We start from the raw sequence: 22,315 nt of genomic DNA on the forward strand, positions 1-22,315 counted from the left end.
GGGAAGAGAAGAGACAGAGCTGGGAAAGATATGTTGGGGTTTGGGGGGGGGGGGGGAAGGGTTGAGGACTTCAGGTTGGGAGTGGGGGTTAAGGTCTTGAAGAAGAAAGGGGCAGCTACAGGGTTTGGAGGGGGTGCTTGGGGATTTGAAGAAGAAAGGGGGAGTGGAGGACAGAGTTGGAGTGGGGGCAGGGTTGGGGGAAGCAGACAATGCAGAGTTGGGAAAGGGGGTTGGGGACATGAAGAATAAAGGGGGAGCTGAGGACCTGTGGTGGGGAGGGGTTGTGGACTTGAAGAAGAAAGGAGGAGTAGAGGACAGAAAGTTGAAGTGGGAGGGGGAAGAGCAGTGAAGGAACAGAGTTGTGAAAGGGGGGGTTGGAGCTAAGGACTTGAAGAAGAAAAGGCGAGCTGTGGACCTGGGGTGGGGAGGGTGGGGGTTGAAGACTTGTGGTTGGGAGGGAGTTTGTGGACATGGGGTGGAGGGGGGAAGGCAGTTGAGGACTTGAATAAGAGGAAAGAGAGGACAGATAGTTGGGGTGGGGGGAGGGGGTACAGAGAGCTGGGAGAGAGGGTTTGGGTCTTAGGTGGGGAGGGGGCTTGAAGACTTGGAGTTGAGAACTTGAGGCTGGGAGGAGTGATGGGTTGAGGACTTGAAGAAGAAAGGGATTGAGGACATGAAGTCACATTTTATATTACGTAGAATTTATACTGGTCCCTGCCATTATGCTGTCAAAGGACATTCCTGGCAAACTCCCAAAATATTCCACACTCAATTGGGAATTAATTCCCTTTCAACAGCTCGGTGGAGCTGGGTTATCTGCTCGTTATTTTATAAAAAGCATAATTTTTCATTATTATAACATTAGTAAGTATGTTTAACAAAAACATAAAATATGTCAACACATCAATAACAAGTGAAATCCTTCAATACAGTGCGTGAGGTGAAGAAAATGAGTACACTAATGTTAAAATATGCAATTTATGCTTTTTCAGTTGAAAAAAAATTAAAAAGCATACTTAATATTTGAAATGTAAAAATCTTGTTATTATTGTGATAAGCACATTTATTTATAACAGAAGGAATGAAATCGTTCGATACAGCGTGGCAGGAGGCCACAAAAGAATGATGGCAGAAGAAGAACTTAGCTTTCAGCGTTCGGCGATCGGCGCGAAATGCGATGGTGGGCGGAAATGACGTCTTTCGGTGCGAAATGCGATGGTGAGCGAAATGACGTCTTTCGGTCGTTCGTACATGAGAGGGGCCCGTTTCTTGCTTTTTTTCCGTCAAGCAATAAATTCAATGGTTTTCACATATATAACACGTTAGTTTCACAAATTTCCATTGAAATACTCGGGTATTTCTGTCAATTGTCGCCATTTCAGTCTAGGTTACGCACTGCATCTACCGGACGGCCGTCATTGGCTGTCACAGGCACGTGGGGGACGGGGGGGACACCGGGACACCAGAGACGTGGTAGACGTGGTAGACACCGGGGACATTTCAAACTTGGTGCAATTGTATACAGCGCACGTGCTGTAAAAATAATAATTGCTGTCACTCCTACTCCACTCCTACTCTTCCTACATGACAGCGGTGGGAGATGATGTGGGAGGAGGCTCATCTTACTGCAAAATGAAAGCAGAGCAAACAGTGCTGATTGGCTCAGAGCCAACTGTGTATACAGTACAAACAATGGCGACGGGTACATTTACTCGACGAGTGCTGTGTGTTCTGGATTTTCTTCATAATTTTCTCTAGGACAAAGAGCTCTATAATGGATAAGCATTCTACAGGGCAGCATCAAGTGAGGTATTACTGTATTATAAAAAAAAAATTAGGAGAATGAGGGTCAGAAGGGGAGAAAGGTATATGAAGGCTGGGATGTGCTGCAGGGTGATATAACAAACCTTTTACAATAATTTAAATGGTCACCATTCACTTTGCATCTTCAGAAATACTGAAACCCCGACAATATGTGTACTGATAGCCCTCCTAGCACCCTCACTTCCATTTATGAAGACAAACAATGCATCAAAAATGAAAAGTGGGAGCATAGAGGGGAGAGAAAATCTACATGTGACGTAAAAAATAAAATAAAATATAAACTGTATTTTTTGATTGTTGGCTGCACCAACAAACGTCCAAAAAAAATAAAAATTCAACAAATGAAGTGCATAGAATGTACAAAAAAGTAGAAGAGATGGAGATGTTAAATAAAAATGCCAGTGAATGAATAGATGAAGGAATTGTGATGTGAAATGTATGAGGATGTGATGGCTGAAGTGCATCTTCGTGTTTCTGAATTTTCTTGCATTTATTTTGATTAAAGCTCTGCATTCAATGCAGTATTTTGCATCACAATCAGGCATTTTCCGTCGAGTGCAGACCACATTGTTGACCGAATTTCCAAAGCGAGATGTTTATTAGTCTACAAGGAGCTCTGCAGACTCATGGCATCTGCAGTCCATTGGAGTACGAGACTCCTCGGTGGGATGGAGCTGCTGCTTCTCATCTTGAACTCATGAAAGCAGTAAAATATTTAAAACCCTAAGGGTCTGCAGTACAAAGAAACTGTGAATATTTTCCGAAGTACGCAGCGTCAGTCTTAGGATGAGGAAGGCTAAACTGTAAGCAAGGCAAGGCCGGTGTAAAATGAAAAATGGCCACATGGAGACCGCTCCTCTCTCATTGGTGACAGGTTTGATCCAACACTTTCTTCACCTGGTGTTGCCCTTTCTGCCCTCCATTCCTCCTCAGTCCCACCAAGACCATCATGCACAGTATTCTACCACACAAAGTGTACACACACATTTCTCCTCATGACATTAAGGAGGAATCGCTATGCAAAAACCTAGAATGTTGCTTTTCCCTGCAAGCTGGAGCTCCTGCATGTCATTTTATTGTCTTTGGCATGGTGGAGAATAAAGGCCAAGGAAGCATTCCAACAGGTACAAGGAAGTCCAATCTCCCTCTAAGAATTTTACAGTCTCTCAACTATTTTTTCTGTACTAGATCTCTGCCATCTTCATAGATTCAACAGTGTATACCTTCACACATTTATGCTTCCTGCTAAACATCCCATCCCTGATGCAATGATCCCTGCAGAGAGGCAACTGCCAGAAAGCAACTTGCTTGTTTCTCGTGGAAAACCAACCCCACCAATGGTAACCTCCCCATAAAGCTCACCATTGCGTTTCCATCTCAGACATATGAAAGATAAAGATCAGACCTACTTGAAGTCTGAGATCAAGAGTTCTCTCACCATTCAAAAAATCAACATAAATTGCCAGCAGTTTGTCAGGTGTGTTTCTGGTGCCTCGTCCGTTCCTTCCCTCGAGAAGGACTCAGTAAAGATGGACAATATTTACACTAAGGCTGAATGCCTTAACTCTGCCTTTGCAGAAAGGTCCCCAATTACTCTCTTCCTTTGCTTATCCTACCCTTCCAGCATGTGAGCTTCTGTCCACAAAGTTGGAGAAATTCCCAGCTACTCTTTAGTTATCCACTGCTGATGATATCAGTGCTTCAATACTCGAGACTTGCTCATCTGGTCTGTGTACTCCTCTTTCTCCGTTTTTTTCCAGGTCATTTTCTAAGGGCCACTGGCCTGCATAATGGAAAATAATATACATGACAATCATTTTAAAATGGTTCCAAAACTGACCCTCTCACCAATAAACTACTTGATCTTTTCCCCCATCCTAAGCAAAACAATGGAATTGATCAACACAGCAGACTTGAAGACTAATCTCCTCTTCGTATGGCTTCTGCATAGGTCATTCCCCTCTCCTCATCATGCTGCTGCTTTGTCTTTGCCAACATGTATGGGCTCCTTGTATCCAGGATATGTTCCTGGATTGGTTACTAGATTTCCTGTACACTTGAGTTGGATCGTGTGTTCTCCCAAGCTGCTCTACCTCTAAACACCGTGTCCCTCATAGAAGTGTTGTGGTCTCCCTCAATTATGCTCGTGATATACATCAAAGATCTCTCTTCATCACTGGAAAATCCAATGTTGCACTTTATAGATGATTCCACTCGATGCAGGAAAGATAGTTAATCACCCTGCTGCAATCGAACAAGATGGCACAGAGATAGCACAATTGCTCTGAGCTATCTCATCTGGATTTGATTCTCGACTGAATTATGAATTGCTAGACTGTTGTTTTACAGGCAGGGTGTTGCACCAATGAGTGCACCGTCCAAGGTGGACTTCAAAGCAGGTCGCCACCTTGGAGGGTTAAGTCCTACCATTGCCCTTCTCAGCTTTTAAGGGTGTACAAGGCCTTCAACAGAATTGCCATGGAATATGGCTCCCTACTGTGGACTGGTGTTACGACTTCCCATCTTGCTCCCTTGAGGAACAAAATCTAAAGGGGCTGTCACACCTTGACGTTTTAGCCAGCGTATGGCAAGGTATCAAAATGTATGTAAAACGCTGGCGTACGCTGAACTATTGATGTTTTTTTTAACGTTTTGGACGTATAATAACGTGTTGGACGTATGCATAACGTATTAGTAACGTACACAGAACATTTCAATCACATATAGATAACTTATACCAACGAATGCTGAGCGTGTTGTCGGCGTTCACAACCTATGCCCAACGATAGTCTAACTTATGCATAGCACGGCAGCGTATCGCCGACGATCACGTGGCGTAGGCTATTCATAGGCTGGGCTCAACGATTCAAATCATAACTGCACTAGACATCGAAGTGTGAAGCCGCTGTCACACCTTGACATTTTAGCCAGCGTATGCCGACGTATGAAAAATTTGCCGAAGCAAGCTGGCACACGTCGAATACATTATGGGTAAGTTTTGTATCCGTTAAGAGCACGCTGGCATACGTCGTAGTACACTGGCATACGTCGTAGGACGCCGAGTACGTCGACAAATTTTCAGCATGTTGAAAATTTCTTGACGTACTCGGCGGATGACACACGTTCCGCATACGCTGGCCATAAGTTGTAGGCACGTTATGCCATCGTTGACACACGTCGACACGCGTTACTTGTAAGTTACTCATAAGTCGAAACACGGCGAGGTAATGGTTAGCATCAGTGTTCCAGACTCTGTTTTTTTTTTGTTTTTTTTTTCTTCGGCATGACGGTGATGTTGACACTTCAATTTCTAGTGCGGTTATGATTTAAATCGTTGAGCGGCAGCCTATTAATTATATTATAACCGCACGAGAAATCGAAGTGTCAACATCACCGTCATACCGAAGAAAAAAAAACAAAAAAAAATAAACAGGGAGTCTGGAACACTGACGCTAACCATTACCTTGACGCGTTTCGACTTATGAGTAACTTACAAGTCATGTGTGTCGACGTGTGTCAACGATCGCGTAACGTGCCAACAACACGTTACTCATAAGTTAGAAATAAGTTTCGGGTACGCTAAACAGTACCTCAACATGTTTTTGACTTATGAGTAACTTACAAGTAATGTGTGTCGGCGTGTGTCAACGATCGCGCAACGTGCCTACAACTTATGGTCAGCATTATGCGGAACGTGTGAGTCATACGCTGGCATACGTCGAAAAATTTCAAGCATGGAAAATTTGTCTAACAGCTTGGCGTACTACGACGAATGCCAGCGTGCTCTTAACGTATACAAAACTTACCCATACGTATTCGACGTGTGCCAGCGTTTTTGACAAATTTTTCATACGTTGGCATACGCTGGCTAAATCATCAAGGTGTGACAGGGATTAAGGCCCTTTGTGTCAATGACATCTCATGACAGGACTGAATTTCAGGGTCTGCTCTTTTGCTTGTTCACAAAAAGGTTGGTCTTTTCACACAGTGTATACCCCTGATCACAAACACAAAACACAAGCTTGGTCACAAAAAGGTTGGCCTTGCAGTCTTTTACAGACTCTATACTGGTCTTTCACCACCTCCCCTCTTACCTCTCCACCCGACTCCTCTTCTTCCACATCTCACATTCTACTAGAAGCTGTTACTTAATTACCTTCCCAAATGCAAATTGATTGCTCACCTCCATTTGTTTATACCCATTCTCTCCCACATGTGGAACAGTCTTTTTCTCTCACATGCTCCGATGAAGGACTCTTCACCACATCAATCTGTTTCTTGCAAACCCATTAACCTTCTCTGTACCTTCTCTGGCTCTTCAAAAAAGTACAAGTATCTGTCTCAGAAAAAACACTGAGAGTACAAATGGATTTATGCCCCCCCCCCCATATTGAAAGATGATCCAAAAAGAGAAGACTTATCTTGATGGAGTTTATTGTTTAAAACAAATGAGAATGCTTCATGTACCTGATTGTCTTTAGTTCCTCGACTTGGTCTCTTGAGGCTTGGAGCTTCAAACCCTGGAGATACAAATATTAAGCAAATCTGCATCATTCAGGTGATTGGAAATTTATAAGTTGAAGTGGTAAGTATTTACCTTTAAAATGAAAACAAGGAAATAGAAAAAGAAACAAAGAAATCCAACATACATTTAAATTTCATACAGCCTTCAGCACAAGTTATGATAAAAAAAAATGTAACAGACAGCACAATGTGCAGTGAAGAATTTCATTGTAATAATTAAAAGAAAAAAGAATAATAACTGGAGAGGTCACTGAACACCTTACCCCTCCAACACAGTCTTGAGACGTGGGAAGGATCATTTTAACTCTTGCCTTGCATTTCCAAGCATGATCTATATTTCCTAAGAGCCGCCTTTTATCTGAATGTCAATATTCCTCAACACTGAGCGGGAGCGGCAAATTTGATTGGTCAAGATGGCATAAAATGGCGTAATAGTTGTCCGTATACTGCTAAACTGGAGGTTTTGGGAAGTGACAAGGCGATTTATGTTCTACAGTGTTCAAGTATGGAATTAAAGTGAAGTAAAATAAAAGTTTTAAAGGCTCTAGGAAAAAAAACTTTTTTTTTGGACCTTCACCATCGTTAATGCAACATCTTGAATGTCATCTTATGTCGTAACACGTTACACGAGTTATTCATGCCTGTTGTTTGTATCCTTTATGATGTCCCTAAAAATAGTAAGTTTCCTCTTTGGAATGATTTTAAATTTTGTTTGACTGCTCGACAGCCAGACAGACTGAACCAATTCTTCAACCACACTTTTGATTCACACATGTAGGGTAATAATAATAATAATAATAATAACAACTAGCCGAAATCCCGTCACAGACGGATTCCGTTCCATGAGCCCAATATGACAACCAGTGGCGGCTCTTGTAAGAGCCGGATCCAAGTCGATGTACTCCATACTCCATGGCCTTACCTAATGAGGCCTACAAAACGTCCTTGTACACAACATTTTTGGTGTACACTACTCCTTGTGAAGAAGTCCCCTGATTTGTGCACGTGTCTACTTTGACGTATACCGTGTCAAAACTTCTGGCTCTCGAGAATGCGACGTACAGTTGTCATTGCAAAAAAACTGAAGATGGTAAGTATATTCCCACTCTACGAAATGTTTGTCCTTGCGCCTTGTTAATGGTCATGCAGTATGCAAGCCGGATGGGGAATTGTGTTCTCTTTAGTGTGAAGGGCAATGCTACGTCCGATGGTGCCAGCTTCAGCCGTGGAATCAGAACTCGCTGTCAGTGTTTGTTTCCATCAATGATTTCTCCATCTAACACATGGTTGTGTAGTCTTCGAATGCACAGTCTAGTGCCATTGCACAGTCCGCGTCAAATGTCTGTCGACGACAGATGTAATGACGTCAGCGAATGACTGATGATGTCATGACGTCCTTGCACCTCTCAGCGGTGACGTCACACATCACCATGTAAACGAATGTAAAACGAAAACTGTTTATTCTGCTTCAGAGTTGAAAGTTGACTATTGCCACTATGTGTGATGCACTCTTACAGGTACTTAGTTTCTTTCAATCCAACTCACAGCACCGAGAAAAACGTGACGCGACCGCTAGGAGGAGCACAAAATTGGTCCTTCAGTATTAATATAATAACAATAATAGGAGTTTGGTTTTGTGTTTAAAACGTGTTAAAAAGGTTTTGTGTTAAAAACGCTTCAATTAAGCGAACAAGGTTCCTCGTGTAAAATGTATTGTTATGCTTAGAACAAGTTAAAATAGACACGATTTGATGAAAAGCACATGTTTCTGCATTGAAATAGTAATTGAGAATAAAAAGCATGCAAAATGTGCTCAGAACAAGCCAAGGAACTTCAACACAGGAGGAGGCCATGAGGCCCATCCTGTGCACTTGAGTTGTGGTTTCATCACACCCTTAGCTACCTTCAAAAACCATCATAATGGTTGTCAACTTATGATTGTTTGTCCATGCTCTTCTTCTTCTCATCTTCCCTTTATAAGGGGTAAGGTCCAATGGCACCAAGCTTCTGCCCTGCCTTAACCACGATACTCCTCTACTTTCCCCTGCCCTAAGCCAACTCCCTTCACTCTCCAACCACCCCCACCTCACAGATATCCCTCCTCATACAATCCTCACATCTCAAACGTGATCTTCTTTTCTTCTTGCTTTGCTCCCTCAATCTATCCACTCTCATTGCCATTCTCTCTTCCCCCATTTGCACCAAGTGTCCAGCCTTTCAGCTGGCATTTCATCAATCTGCCCGTCAAGCTCAACTGCACACCAATTTACTCCCTCAGTTCATCCATCCTCCTTCTATCCACTCTCTCCACTCCCATAATCCTCCTGATTCAGTTGTTCTCACAAACCTGCAGCTTCTCTTGTTGTCTCTGTCAGTGCCACCGTTTCCAGACTGTAAAGGTAGGCTGGCATTACACATGACATCAGTACTTTCCCTTTCAATTTCCTTGACATCTTTCCGTCTGCCATTAATCCCACAACCCTCCAGCTCCAACTACGCATTCACACCCACCTGATCCTCTTTCGCACCTCTGGTTCGGATTGGATTTGGTGGTGGTAAGGAAGCAACATTTGTGGAGAGTTAAGCATTGTAAGGCAGAGGTTGGAGAGTATGTTACCATGCAGAAATAAGCCTCTCTTGAGACAGTGTTGTAGGCCTTCTCTCGGTCCACAAATCCCAATGCCATTTCACCTTACACCTCCAAATTCTTCTCCACCAGCTATCTCAGCGCAAACATCACATTCATAATCCCCTTACCCTTTCTAAACCCTTGCTGCTCTTCGCCGATCTCAATCTTCACACCCTTCCTTAAGGCCCAGTCACACCTTGACGTTTTAGCCAGCAATGGCAACGTATTAAAATGTATGTAAAACGCTGGCTTACGTTGAACTTTTGATGTTTTTTTAAAGATTCGGACGTATTCATAACGACTTGGTCTTATGCGCAACATATTAGTAACGGACACAGAACGTTTCGTTGTGTTATAGATAACTTATACCAACGAATGCTGAACCTGCTGTCGGCCTTCACAACCTCTGCCCAACGATAGTCTAACTTAGGCATAGCGCGTTGCACGCATCGCCGACGATGACGTGGCGTAGGTTATGAAAAGGCTGCCGCACAACGATTCAAATCATAACCGCCACAGAAATGGAAGTGTCAACATCGCAGTCACACCTTGGCGATCTTACCAGCGCATGCCGACCTCTGAAAAATGCGTCTAAAACGTTGGCGCACGTCGAATACAGTCTGGGTAAGTTTGGTATGCGTGAATAGAACGCTAAAGTACGCTATCATACGTCGTAGTAAGTGGAGTACGTCTTGTAATTTTAAACATGTTGAAAATTTTACGACGTACTTGCCGCATGACACACGCTCCGCATGCGATGGGAATAAGTTGTACGCACGATATGCGAACATCGACACACGTTACTTGAAAGGTACTCATAAGTCGAAACACGTCAAGGTAATGGTTAGCGTCAGTGTTCCAGACTCCCGGTTTTTTTTTTCTTCGGTATGACGGTGTTCAGTGTACAGTGCGGTTATGATTTAAATCGTTGAGCGGCAGCCTATTAATTATATTATATTATAACCGCACTAGAACTCGAAGTGTCAAAATTACCGTCATACCGAAGGAAGGAAGAAATAAAAAAAAACCAAAAAAAAAACCAGGGAGTCTAGAACACTGACGCTAACCATTACCTTGATGTGTTTCGACTTATGAGCACCTTACAAGTAACGTGTGTCGACGTGTGTCACCGATCGCGTAACGTGAGTACAACACGTTACTCATAGGTTAGAAATAAGTTTCGGGTACGCTAAACATTACCTCGACGTGTTTGGACTTATGAGTAACTTACAAGTAACGTGTGTCGACGTGTGTCAACGATCGCGTGACATGCCTACAACTTATGGCCAGCCATTTGCGGAACGTGCGAGTCATACGCTGGCATAAGTCTTAAAATTTCAAGCATGGAAAATTTGAGGACAACCGAAAAGTACAACGTTTAAAGCCAGCGTACAACGACGTATGGCAGTGTTTTTCAACGTGCTCTCAATATTATCAAAACTTACCCATAACGTATTCGATGTGTACCAGCGTTTTAGACAAATTTTCAAAAAAAATCGGCATAAGCTGGCTAAAACGTCAAGGTGTGACTGGGCCTTTAGTCTCCTGTCCAGAATCCGATCCAGCACCTCCAATGACATGACTAAGGAGCGCAATGCCTCTGTAATTCCCCGGATCTTTAACATCGTCATTCCCCTTCCATATCGGCACAATTAACCCTGTCCTCCAATCTTCCAGAATCAAACCCTCTCTCATACATATATTTAACAGCCTCTTTGTTCAGCTGAGTGACTTCTCCCGCTGCAATTATCATCTATGTGCACACCATCAATGCCTGGCCCTCTTCCCTTCTTCATCCTCTTCAATGCTGTCTGCACTTCTTCCTTCGTGATCTCCACCAACTCCACTTTCCCCTCTACATAACGTGGTAGCTCCAGCTTACCGTTGCTATCTCCCTGGTTCAACAACTCCTTGAAATATCCTTCCCACACCTTCAACACTGCCCCCTCTTTGTCACTATCCTCCCACCACCATCCTTAATCACCCACTCCCCTCCCTTCATGCCTTTACTGTCCTCATCCCTGTCACAATCCAATTTATATATCATCTTCTTCCTTCCTACCATCCTCTTCCAATTTGTTTTACACCTCTTCCATACCATTCCTCACCTTATGCACAGCTCTCCTTGCTGCTTTATTTTGCCCATACATGTGTTATGTAGCAACCATACATCCAGTTGCCTCCTTCTACCCTTGATCTTCTCCATCCTCTTCCAAACTTCCCACTTCTCACCAACTGCCTTCACTATTTCCTCTATCCACCATGCTTGGTTTCTATCCCGAGATGATGCACCCTCTCTTGACATCCTTCCACACAAAACTTCTGCAATTCCCCTAAACGCTTCTCCGTACTTCTTCCACTCCTCCTCCAAACCTTCCACTTCTTCGTTAAGTTGCTCATAGCTGGCTCTCATCCTCTCCTTGTACTCTATGGTTTCCCCTACATGTCCCCCACCTAATAAACCTCTGACGCCTGCTCTTAACCTCCATTCTTCCATCCATCCGTACCACAAACACCACAGGCTTATTTCTGCGTGGTAACATACTCTCCCACCTCTGCATTACATTATGATTAACTCTCCACAAATGTCGCTTTCTTACCACCACCAAATCCAATTCTGTTCTATGCTGTCCACTCAGGGAGGTAATCTTGTGGCTTTCCCACTTTTGAAAGAATGAACCAGCCACGGACATCCTATTCCTCACTGTTAGCTCCACCAGCTCTCGACCCTCTCTTGTACTTGTCCCCAAAACAAATTTACCAACACATTCCTCTTCAACCAGCTCTGCTACTCCCCACATGAGCATTAAAGTCCCCAGCAATGCACAGCATCACCAACAGCTCAACCATCCCCATCAACCTCTCCAGTGCGTCCCTGAATTTGCTTCTCGGCCGCAGTCCTTCCTGTTTGTGGCCCATATACTAACATAACACATCATTTGCCTCTGTATCACTACCCATGAACTAACTATCCATCCCTCCCATCTTTCCACTCTGACCACCTGCTTGCTGATCTCTTCAAAAACGATTATTCCAATGCCATTACTCCTTCCATCCCCATCCACATACAACAGCTTGTAACCTCCAATAAAACTCCTCGCCCTGTCTCCTATCGACCAGGTCTCCTGCACACACACACACAACACTTACAACCTACTTTTCTGCATCATCTCCGCCACCTCGACTCCTCTCCCCTCCATTACTCCCACATTCAAACTACCGAGCCAGACCTACATAACATATATATATATATATATATATATATATATATATATATATATATATATATATATATATATATATATATAAAAGACCCACCCACATCCCTCACCTGTGAATGCAGGGAATAGCCAATCAGCTCTCACCTAGTCAACAAAACCCAGGTGGCTAGGATTATATAAACAATTGACCCCTCCCACACTCCTCTTGCCGAAGAAGCTACGTAAAGCAACCCAAGAAGACCTACGCAAGATAAGCACTATGCTGTTTCGAACCCTTCCCAGAGTTCCTCAACAACCATAAAGACATTCACACATTGTACACACATGAGAATCTCAATGCTATCCCCTAAGCTACCGGACTCGTTTCATCACTTGTTGGTGAATCATCAGCGATAGCACAGCAATGCATACCAATGAGGCTCCCATGTGTTTACTATGTGTGTGAACTTCTCATGTGTGTACAATGTGTGAATGTGTTTATAGTTGTTGAGGAACTCTGGGAAGGGTCCAAAACTATATATATATATATATATATATATATATATATATATATATATATATATATATATATATATATATATATATATATATATATATATATATATATATATATATATATATATATATATATATATATATATATATATATATATATATATACATATCAGCGATACCCATGCACATGCACGGGATAGCAGTACAACATAGCTGGTAGCAGACGACAGACCGTACATGGGGAATGACAAAAATACGCATTGTGCAAAATGCAAGTGGTACTATGGAACGCCAAGACTTCCCAAACATTGTCGGCATGTCCGCGAAGTGCCACAGCAATTTCATAGGGATCGTGTGATGGCGAGCTGAGTTTTTAGTGTGCAAGCTTGGTATCATATATATATATATATATATATATATATATATATATATATATATATATATATATATATATATATATATATATATATATATATATATATATATATATATATATATGACCGTTTTTACAGCCATTTTTCCCTGCTGTGCAGGGGTTGGGCTTTTTCTTGAGGCAATGTTTTTTATGACCGGATGCCCTTCCTGACGCCAACCCTGGTCGCCTCTTATGACACACAGGGATATAGTACACCTATTCTAACCGGGGCATACACCGGGACCAGTACACTGGTACTCATTTCGCCGACCTCGGAAGGATGACAGGCTGAGTCAACCCCCTGGTGTTAATTCAGCAACCAACGGGGCTTGAACTCAGGACCCTGGGATCCCAAGCTGCCACCCTAACCACTAAGCCAACACCAGGCTTATATATATTATATATATATATATATATATATATATATATATATATATATATATATATATATATATATATATATATATATGTGTGAATAAGTGTGTGCACGTGACATACATACATACACACACACACACACACACACACACACACACACACACACACACACACACACACACACACACACACACACACACACACACACACACACACACACACACACACACACACACACTACGGTGCCCAGCTGATGATCTATGCGGTCAGAAACGTGTATGTTTTTGTGGGTGTATGTGTTTGTATGCATGTGTTTGTTTGTGCTTCTTGTCGTTTTTTAATTTATTTTTGTGTGTGATAGAATTGTTAGGAACAGTTGTGTGTGAAAAAACAAGATGTGTGTGATGATTGACATTTCTTTTGGTGAAGCTTCTCCCACTGATTTGTCATTATTTTTTGGTGGAAAATCCACTTGTACTGTTTCTTTGATATTTATATGTTTCTTATGTATTTATTTGATTCTTATGTATTTGTGAAAACTATGGGTTGACTGACTGCCTGGACACAACCGGATCTACTGATGTACAGTAGGTAATCTAATATGGAATAGGCAAAGCCTAGAAGCGAACGTAGAATTCTTCTTACATTCGCTTCTTAAATATATCAAATTAAACCGTCTTTTTGCTATGAAAAAATAAATATTACCTGAACATTACCTTCACAACAACAACTACACCGCCTAGAACAAGATATCATCTGCAAAAATAAATATTACCTCTACATTACCTTCACAACAACAACTACACCGCCTAGAACAGGATCTCATCTGAAAAAAAAAAAAAATTCCTCAACATTACCTTCACAACGACAACTACGCCGCCTAGAACAGGATCTCATATAAAAAAAATAAATACTAGAAGTGAACGTTGTAGTCTTACATTCGCTTCTGACTTTAGCTACAACTTGTTCACAACTGTATACGCAATTTCCGGTTACTTCGGAATTAGCGATCAAATAACGTAAATCATGATTAAAAATTATTTTTTGATGATGCGGGAGATGTCTTTATTAAAATCAGTGGAGGAAATATGCACCATGTCTGATATTATTTGGGTCTTCCATGTCTCCGAAGATGCCTTTATCTCCCGGCATGCATCATTCCCCATGATAAAAACCGGAAACAAAAAAAAAACCAGAAGCAAAAAAAAAAAAAACGGAAGCAAAATAGTCAGAGCCAACGACACAGATTCACAATTGCCAGGGTATTGTGTTGTTTTTGTTGTTTCCTATTCTCTCATGTGCACGCGTTAAGTAATATTCACAAGATAGAAATAAAACCCAATCGTATTTATACACCGCGCAGCGTTTAACAACAACCGGAAGCAAAAGGTCATAGCTAACGACACGGATTCCAAATAGCAGGGGTATTGTGTTGTTGTTGTTGTTTCCTATTCTCTCATGTGCAGGCGTTAAGTATGAAGCTCACTGCGTTCGCTACTAATGTGGATCCAGGAACAAGGTTGTGGATCCGCCGTTTGGAGAGGTTCTGGGCTGAAAGGATCGAAACCTCAAAGAAGAATGGTGCCCAGCTGATGATCCGTGCAGTCGGAAAAGTGTGTGTGTGTGGTGTGGTGTGGTGTGGTGTGGTGTGTGTGTGTGCACGTTAAAGTTTAAATATATAAAACAAACCTCAGAATGTGAGGAAGTAAAAGATATTCATTAAATATCGAACTTTAAATCGATGTCACCAAAAGGTTATGAGAATGAAAAAGGAAAATGAAAGAATAAAAGAAACCTTCAGTTCCATCCAGGTGGTTTCCAGCCGAGTTTCCAGCATATGGCGAAGTGGGCAGGCTGCGTGATTCTTGTGGGGATGGCATGGTGGAATTATCCTAAATAAGGTGGAACGAGTCGGAACATCAGGGGTACAAACCAAGGAACTGGTATCGGGAGTAAAAAAACAAACAACTATATTAATATATTGTTGTTTTGTATTTGTATGCAGCCTGTGGCTGCTGGTTGCATCATTTTCTTGAAGTGCAGCTGTGCCGCTGATGCAGTGCCCCTGTTGCCAGTAAGCTGGTACTCATTTTGCCAGCCTTGGAAGGATGACTGGCTGAGTGAACCCAACAGGTATTATTTCAACAGCATGACAGGAGCTCAAACTCAGGACTTTAAGATTTTAAGCCAGCCAACTTAACAGTTAAGTCAATACCAGGCTTATTCATTATATGATCATTAGTCTGCTGTAACAGAAAAAAAACATTTGATCTTGTATATTTTCTGTTTTATGATATTTTGTACACAAAATTGAAGCTGATGGAAGAGCAATAAGAGCTTTTACACATGACTACATTTTGAAACGAGAATGGCACCTGGTAGAGCGCATACCTCCGCCAAGCTGATTAGTTTATGTTTTGTATCCCACTGATAGGCCGGATCTGGATTCGGACCTGAACTAAAATTTAATCGGCTTGTTCTTGTCACCGAAACAACTCATCTATCACGTTTCATCCGAATCCGTAGATAACAATTTGAGCTATAGTGAGATATATCGTTTTAGCCCCATCACTCAATGGTGAAGAATCACTTCAAAAATTCTCAGATCCAGATCCTGATTCAGATCTTCACCAAAATCTAATCATTTCACCCTTGTTATATACCCAAACTCTCCACCAAATCTTGTCAAAATCTGTCCACAACTTTTTGAGATATCCTATACACAAACAAACAGACAGACAGGAGTGAAAACGTAACCTCCATCCACCTTCAGTGGCAGAGGTAACTAGAGGGGGAGCACTCGGTAGAGTGCAAAACCTCCGCCGCCAATACTGCTGGGTCACTTAAGTGAACCTGATATCCTATTCATTGTAGGTCAAAACGGATCAGACTCTACTGAACCACGATTGAATAAACTAAACTAGATCGACGCGCATGTAGAAATGCCAAAAAGAAAATCGATTTTTTGAAAAAAAAAAAAGGTGCAAAATGTTGTTTTTTTTCCTCTAACAAATTTTTTGGAGGGGGTTGGAAATCACTTAAAACATGTAGAAATGCAAAAAAATTCAAATATATTTCAAATAAAATCAAAATATTTTTGAAAAAAGTTGCAATTTTTTTGGGGGGTTGGAAATCACTTAAAACATGTGGAAATGCAAAAACACAAATTCAAATATTTTTTCAAAATGCCCACCATAGCGGCCATATTGGACTTTGGACAAAGTCCAAAATCTAATGGCATGATCCTTGGACCATACCTAATCCGCCCACCAAGTTTCGTCGAAATGCGTCCAGGAGTTTTTCCGTAATACTGTTCACAAACAAACAAACAGACAGGGGTGAAAACAGTAACCTCTGTCCATCTTCGATAGCGGAGGTTAATAAAGGTAAGGGTACATGTTTTTTATACATGGTCTTGGCTCTTGGAAAAGCCAGGACACAGAATAGACCAGGACACAACATAACAAAGGGAACAGCAGGAGAAAGGTGAAACGTTAACAGCAGGGCAGATGGAGATGGATAAACAAGGGATACAGGTAACAATGAGGGTTAGGGGAGAACTCAAGGGGTGGACAAGATGGATCCAGATGTGAACAGCCGTCTTGAAAACTGGGAGAGAAGAATGAGATCAAAGAGTGTGGAAGATGGTTCCACAGGTGGAAAGAGGGAGGAATAAATGAGTGGAGACTATGCTTCTGGATTTAGGCACTTTCACGAGGAGGGGGGTGCTGGTGAGCCATCTAAGTCCTGCAGATAATTTGGGGGGGGGTGGTGGGAGGGACAGAGCATGGAGAGGGCAGAGGGTGCAACACCAGAAATGAGGCTGAAGAAGACAGAGACCACCGACCTGTCGGCAATGTCAAAGTGATAGATGCATAGACTCTGCTTCATTGCAAGAGATTACAATGACCTTGAAAGCTTTATAGTTTCCAAGCTGAGCAAGATGTGAGGCAGGGGAGCCAGGCCAGAGGGGAGAGCAGTACTCCATCATGCTGCAGGTGAAAGCCTTGCAGGTGGATAGCTCAGGTGTACCAACGAAGGACTCTGAACGATGGAGGATTCCCAATCAGCATCTGGCTTTGGAGGCCAACTTTGAAATGTGGCAACTTGCTCAACTTTAATAAGCAACTTTTCAGAATGAGATTTTGCATTATCATTGCAACATGTTATCTCAGCCCAATGGTTAAATTGTATGAGCAGTTCAAGGTTTATGGAGACTTTTTGGGCAAAACATGTTTAAAAAAAAAAAAAAAGAACAAATGTTCATGCTGAAGGTTCATTGCAATTATATATGAAGTGACATCAATGTTGGTCAAGGCATTCTGGGTGAAAACAAGATGGTTGCCAATTCTGTCCCATCTGCTTTGGAACAGAAGGTTGTCATAAAGTTCCTTGTCAGGAAAATTAAACCAGATGGATTAAATTCACAGAAGACTGGTTGCACAGTTTGGTGGTGCATGTCTTACATATAGTTGTGTATTTAAACGGGACAGTGAGTTCAACAATAGTGGCAAATTGATTATCGATATTGAACATTTTTCATGCACAACCGAATACTGTTCATCAAGCACACATTAAACGTGTTGAACAGCTTATTTTGGGGGAAATCACCGGATAAGGAAACATGGAATTGCAAAATTGGATGTCAGTGGTGAAGTGTGGAAACAATCATATAATTCTCACTTGAAATGCAATAAGGCTGGTTCAAGGTGGGTACCAAAACACTTCATGTTTGATCAAAAGGCAAAAGCAAGTAACCACTGCATCAGAATTCCTGGAACGCCACCACGAGATGATTTATTCAAGAGGATTGTGATACGTGCTGAAATCCGTGTGCATAATTTCACACCAGAGTCAAAGCGAGCCAGGAGGGAGTGCAGACAAATATTCTTGGTTCTCAAAAAGAAATTTTTTTTCAACATTCAGCCATCAGCAGAAAAAAAAACTTATGGCAATAGTATTTTGGGACCTTAATGGTTTAATTTGGATGAAGTTTTATAAACGAGGAAAAACGATCAATCCACAGTCCGAGAGTGACTTGTTACACAATGATATGTTAGACAACACGAAGACAATGGCTAAGTTTGCTGTCCCAGGGCTTGACTCAACTCCACAATAATGCTTATCCTCACATAGCAAATGTGATTAGCAAATATGGAATGAGAGGTTCGAAATGATCCAATACACAGGTCAGACTTGTCATCTTGTGTTTTAATGTTTTTGGACCACTCAAATAACCTTTGTGGGGACATTAAATTTACAAACGATGAAGAAATCAAATCCTGAAATGGCCGCATGCCCATCCGAAAGATTTCTCAGCATACGACATCAATGTGCTACCACATTGCTAGGAGAAGTGTGTACATGTAAGCAGGGGAAAACCTTGACAAATAGGTGAAGTTTCCTCAAATTGTCTGTACTTTTTGCCTTTTCAAAATAAAAAGTCCACATCACCTTGAACCTCTCTCGTAATTTTGAGACAGCGTGAATGAATAGTCTCAAGTTGGATTTACCTTCACCAAAGTACTTGTAAGGTAAAGACCAAGTATGAAGATCAATTCTCCTGGATCAAACACAATCTGCACATCTTATAAACCAAAAACAACCTGTACTGGCATAATAAAAATATAAAAAAATAAATTGTCATTTAAGCATATGTATAATGGATATGACTTCACTTAGCAGACAGAAAAAGCAAAAAATCTGCAATTTTGTCGACCATGAGGATCGGATACTTTTATCATGAACTTTGTGTTCAACCAGTGTGTGGCTCATGGTAAAGTTTCCAAAATGCATGATGATCAGCGGTGAGGTGTTTGAGGTGAAGTACCATATGCGTGCAGTCGATGTGCACCAAGCGATGACACTTTTTATGCACGAGAAGTTTGCAGCTGATGCATTTGTAGCCCTGTCTGCCCAGACCCCATATCCGGTCCTGGCAGATTGCACAAAATGCTCGCTATAGGTTGGGATTAGGGTGAGATAAGGAGGTAGACACGAGGACAAGTAAAATTAATGGTAGAGGGCCATGAAAAGCGTGGGAGAATTGATGATGAAATAACAAACACATCAATTACAAGAATTAATGAGTTCATATTTACATCAGTTTGGTGGCAAATGGCAAGGTGGAAGCTGGAACAACCATGTGAAAAAAAAATGCCAGGAAAATAATGCTTGCTGGACTGCATTAAATTTTTTGTCAGACAACAACAAATTATATTGAGTAATTTCAAATTGGGTTGGGAAGATCTGAGGAAGCACAAGCCTGCAGATAACATTTGGTAGGAATCATCTGAGGAAGCATAAGCCTGATGACTTTAGGAAAGACAGGAGTGAACAGCAAGTGGAAATGAGACGTATGGAGCTGCGATGAGTAGAAATAGGCAATCCGAGCAGAGAAAAAGGGAAATGAAGTTGGAGGGAAAACAAATAGAACAGGTTGTATAAGTTTAGAAAGCCAGAATAGGTGACAGAGAATAAAAGCAAGGGAAGGGGTATGGGTCGTGAGAGTCACGTGTATTAGGGGAAGCAGTCGATCATGGGCAAACAAAGGGCAGGCAGGCGGTCAGTCACGGGCTACCGAAAGGGGAGGCAGTTGGTCACATGCAACTACAAAGGAAGTCGGTCATGAGCAACCGAAAGGGGAAGCGGTCGGTCACGAGGAACCGAAAGGGGAAGCGGTCGGTCACGGGGAACCGGAAGGGGAAGCGGTCGGTCACGAGCAACCGAAAGGGGAAGCGGTCGGTCACGAGCAACCGAAAGGGGAAGCGGTCGGTCACGAGCAACCGAAAGGGGAAGCGGTCGGTCACGAGCAACCGAAAGGGGAAGCGGTCGGTCACGAGCAACCGAAAGGGGAAGCGGTCGGTCACGAGCAACCGAAAGGGGAAGCGGTCGGTCACGAGCAACCGAAAGGGGAAGCGGTCGGTCACGAGCAAACGAAAGGGGAAGCGGTCGGTCACGAGCAACCGAAAGGGGAAGCGGTCGGTCACAAACAACCAAAAGGGGAAGCGGTCGGTCACAAACAACCAAAAGGGGAAGCGGTCGGTCACAAATAACCGAAAGGGGAAGCGGTCGGTCAGAACAACCGAAAGGGGAAGCGGTCGGTCACGAACAACTGAAAGGGGAAGCCGTCGGCTACGAGCAACGGAAAGGGGAAGCCGTCGGCCACGAGCAACCGAATGGGGAAGCAGTCGGTAACGAGCAACCGAAAGGGGAAGCGGTCGGTCACAAACAACCGAAAGGGGTAAGCGGTCGGTCAGAACAACCGAAAGGGGAAGCGGTTGGTCACGAACAACGGAAAGGGGAAGCCGTCGGCCACGAGCAACCGAAAGGGGAAGCGGTCGGCAACGAGCAACCGAAAGGGGAAGCGGTCGGTCACGAGCAACCGAAAGGGGAAGCGGTCGGTCAAGAGTAACCGAAAGGGGAAGCGGTTGGTCATGCGGGAGAGCCAGAGCGGGCTCACAAACACGGGAGAGCCAGAACGGGCTCACAAACGCGGGAGAAGCCAGAGCGGGCTCACAAACACGGGAGAAGCAAGAGCGGGCTAACAAACGCGGGAGAAGCCAGAGCGGGCTCACAAACGCGGGAGAAGCCAGAGCGGGCTCACAAACACGGGAGAAGCAAGAGCGGGCTCACAAACGCGGGAGAAGCCAGAGCGGGCTCACAAACGCGGGAGAAGCCAGAGCAGGCTCACAAACGCAGGAGAAGCCAGAGCAGGCTCACAAACGCGTGAGAAGCCAGAGCGGGCTCACAAACGCGGGAGAAGCCAGAGCGGGCTCACAAACGCGGGAGAAGCCAGAGCGGGCTCATAAACGCGGGAGAAGCCAGAGCGGGCTCACAAACGAGGGAGAAGCCAGAGCGGGCTCACAAACGTGGGAGAAGCCAGAGCGGGCTCACAAACACGGGAGAAGCCAGAGCAGGCTCACAAACGCGGGAGAAGCCAGAGCGGGCTCACAAACGCGGAAGAGCCAGAGCGAGCTCACAAACGCGGGAGAGCCAGAGCGGGCTCACAAACGCGGGAGAAGCCAGAACGGGCTCACAAACGTGGGAGAAGCCAGAACGGGCTCACAAACGCGAGAGAAGCCAGAGCGGGCTCACAAACGCAAGAGAAGCCAGAGCAGGCTCACAAACGCGGGAGAAGCCAGAGCGGGCTCACAAACGCGGAAGAGCCAGAGCGAGCTCACAAACGCGGGAGAGCCAGAACGGGCTCACAAACGCGAGAGAAGCCAGAGCGGGCTCACAAACGCGGGAGAAGCCAGAGCGGGCTCACAAACGCGGGAGAGCCAGAGCGGGCTCACAAACGCGGGAGAGCCAGAGCGGGCTCACAAACGCGTGAGAGGCGAAGTGGCCTCATAAACAAGGAAAAGGTGGAGCGATACTCTTGCATGAGGTTGAGGTGGAGCAGGGTTAACATCTGCTTGGGAGGTGGAAAAGGCAATCGGGAAAATAATGTCATACAACAGTAACAAGTGAAGTGGAATGTTTGAGTAGTGTTGTTGGGAGTGGTTCAATAAAGCTAGGCCTTACCCGGTTAAAGCGTTTTGTTTGGAAGGTGTGCCCATTCACACGGTACAACTTTCGCCATCGCCGTGCCCCTCGACGATATATCGACTCTGTCATACAGTAGGAACACAGCAACCCAACCAAGCACCTGTCATTTCATTTAATATGATTATCCTCTCATCCATTAGCATCCTCTGCCTTGCACACAATCTAACTCAGTTGTCATCATTATAACCTTTCCTTTTGCAATCATAAAATAGTCACAAGATTATCGTCAACCTCATGCATTGCACCACATAACCGAGCTAACCTGGCACCTTGGGTTAT

General features: G+C 43.4%; 1 protein-coding gene across 6 annotated transcripts in view; it reads right to left on the minus strand.

The window, feature by feature from the left end:
* Positions 1 to 22,315, minus strand: part of LOC147019074 (protein kinase C iota type-like) — a 186,643-nt gene that overhangs the window by 89,499 nt on the left and 74,829 nt on the right. For all 6 annotated transcript variants that reach the window (XR_015062626.1, XM_085899304.1, XM_085899302.1 and 3 more), the window contains 4 exons: positions 22,013 to 22,098; positions 19,317 to 19,445; positions 15,282 to 15,378; positions 6,292 to 6,344 (listed from right to left, as the gene is read on the minus strand). Coding sequence is in view for 5 of the 6 variants with exons in the window: in XM_085899304.1 (XP_085755430.1) it covers positions 6,292 to 6,344; positions 15,282 to 15,378; positions 19,317 to 19,445; positions 22,013 to 22,098 (365 nt within the window). In the remaining variant the exon portion in view is untranslated. The remainder of the gene's footprint in view (positions 1 to 6,291; positions 6,345 to 15,281; positions 15,379 to 19,316; positions 19,446 to 22,012; positions 22,099 to 22,315) is intronic.

This window comes from Eptatretus burgeri, chromosome 10, assembly GCF_056783735.1.
Source record: "Eptatretus burgeri isolate ZD-2024b chromosome 10, Ebu_testis_v1, whole genome shotgun sequence".
Lineage (NCBI taxonomy): Eukaryota > Metazoa > Chordata > Myxini > Myxiniformes > Myxinidae > Eptatretus > Eptatretus burgeri.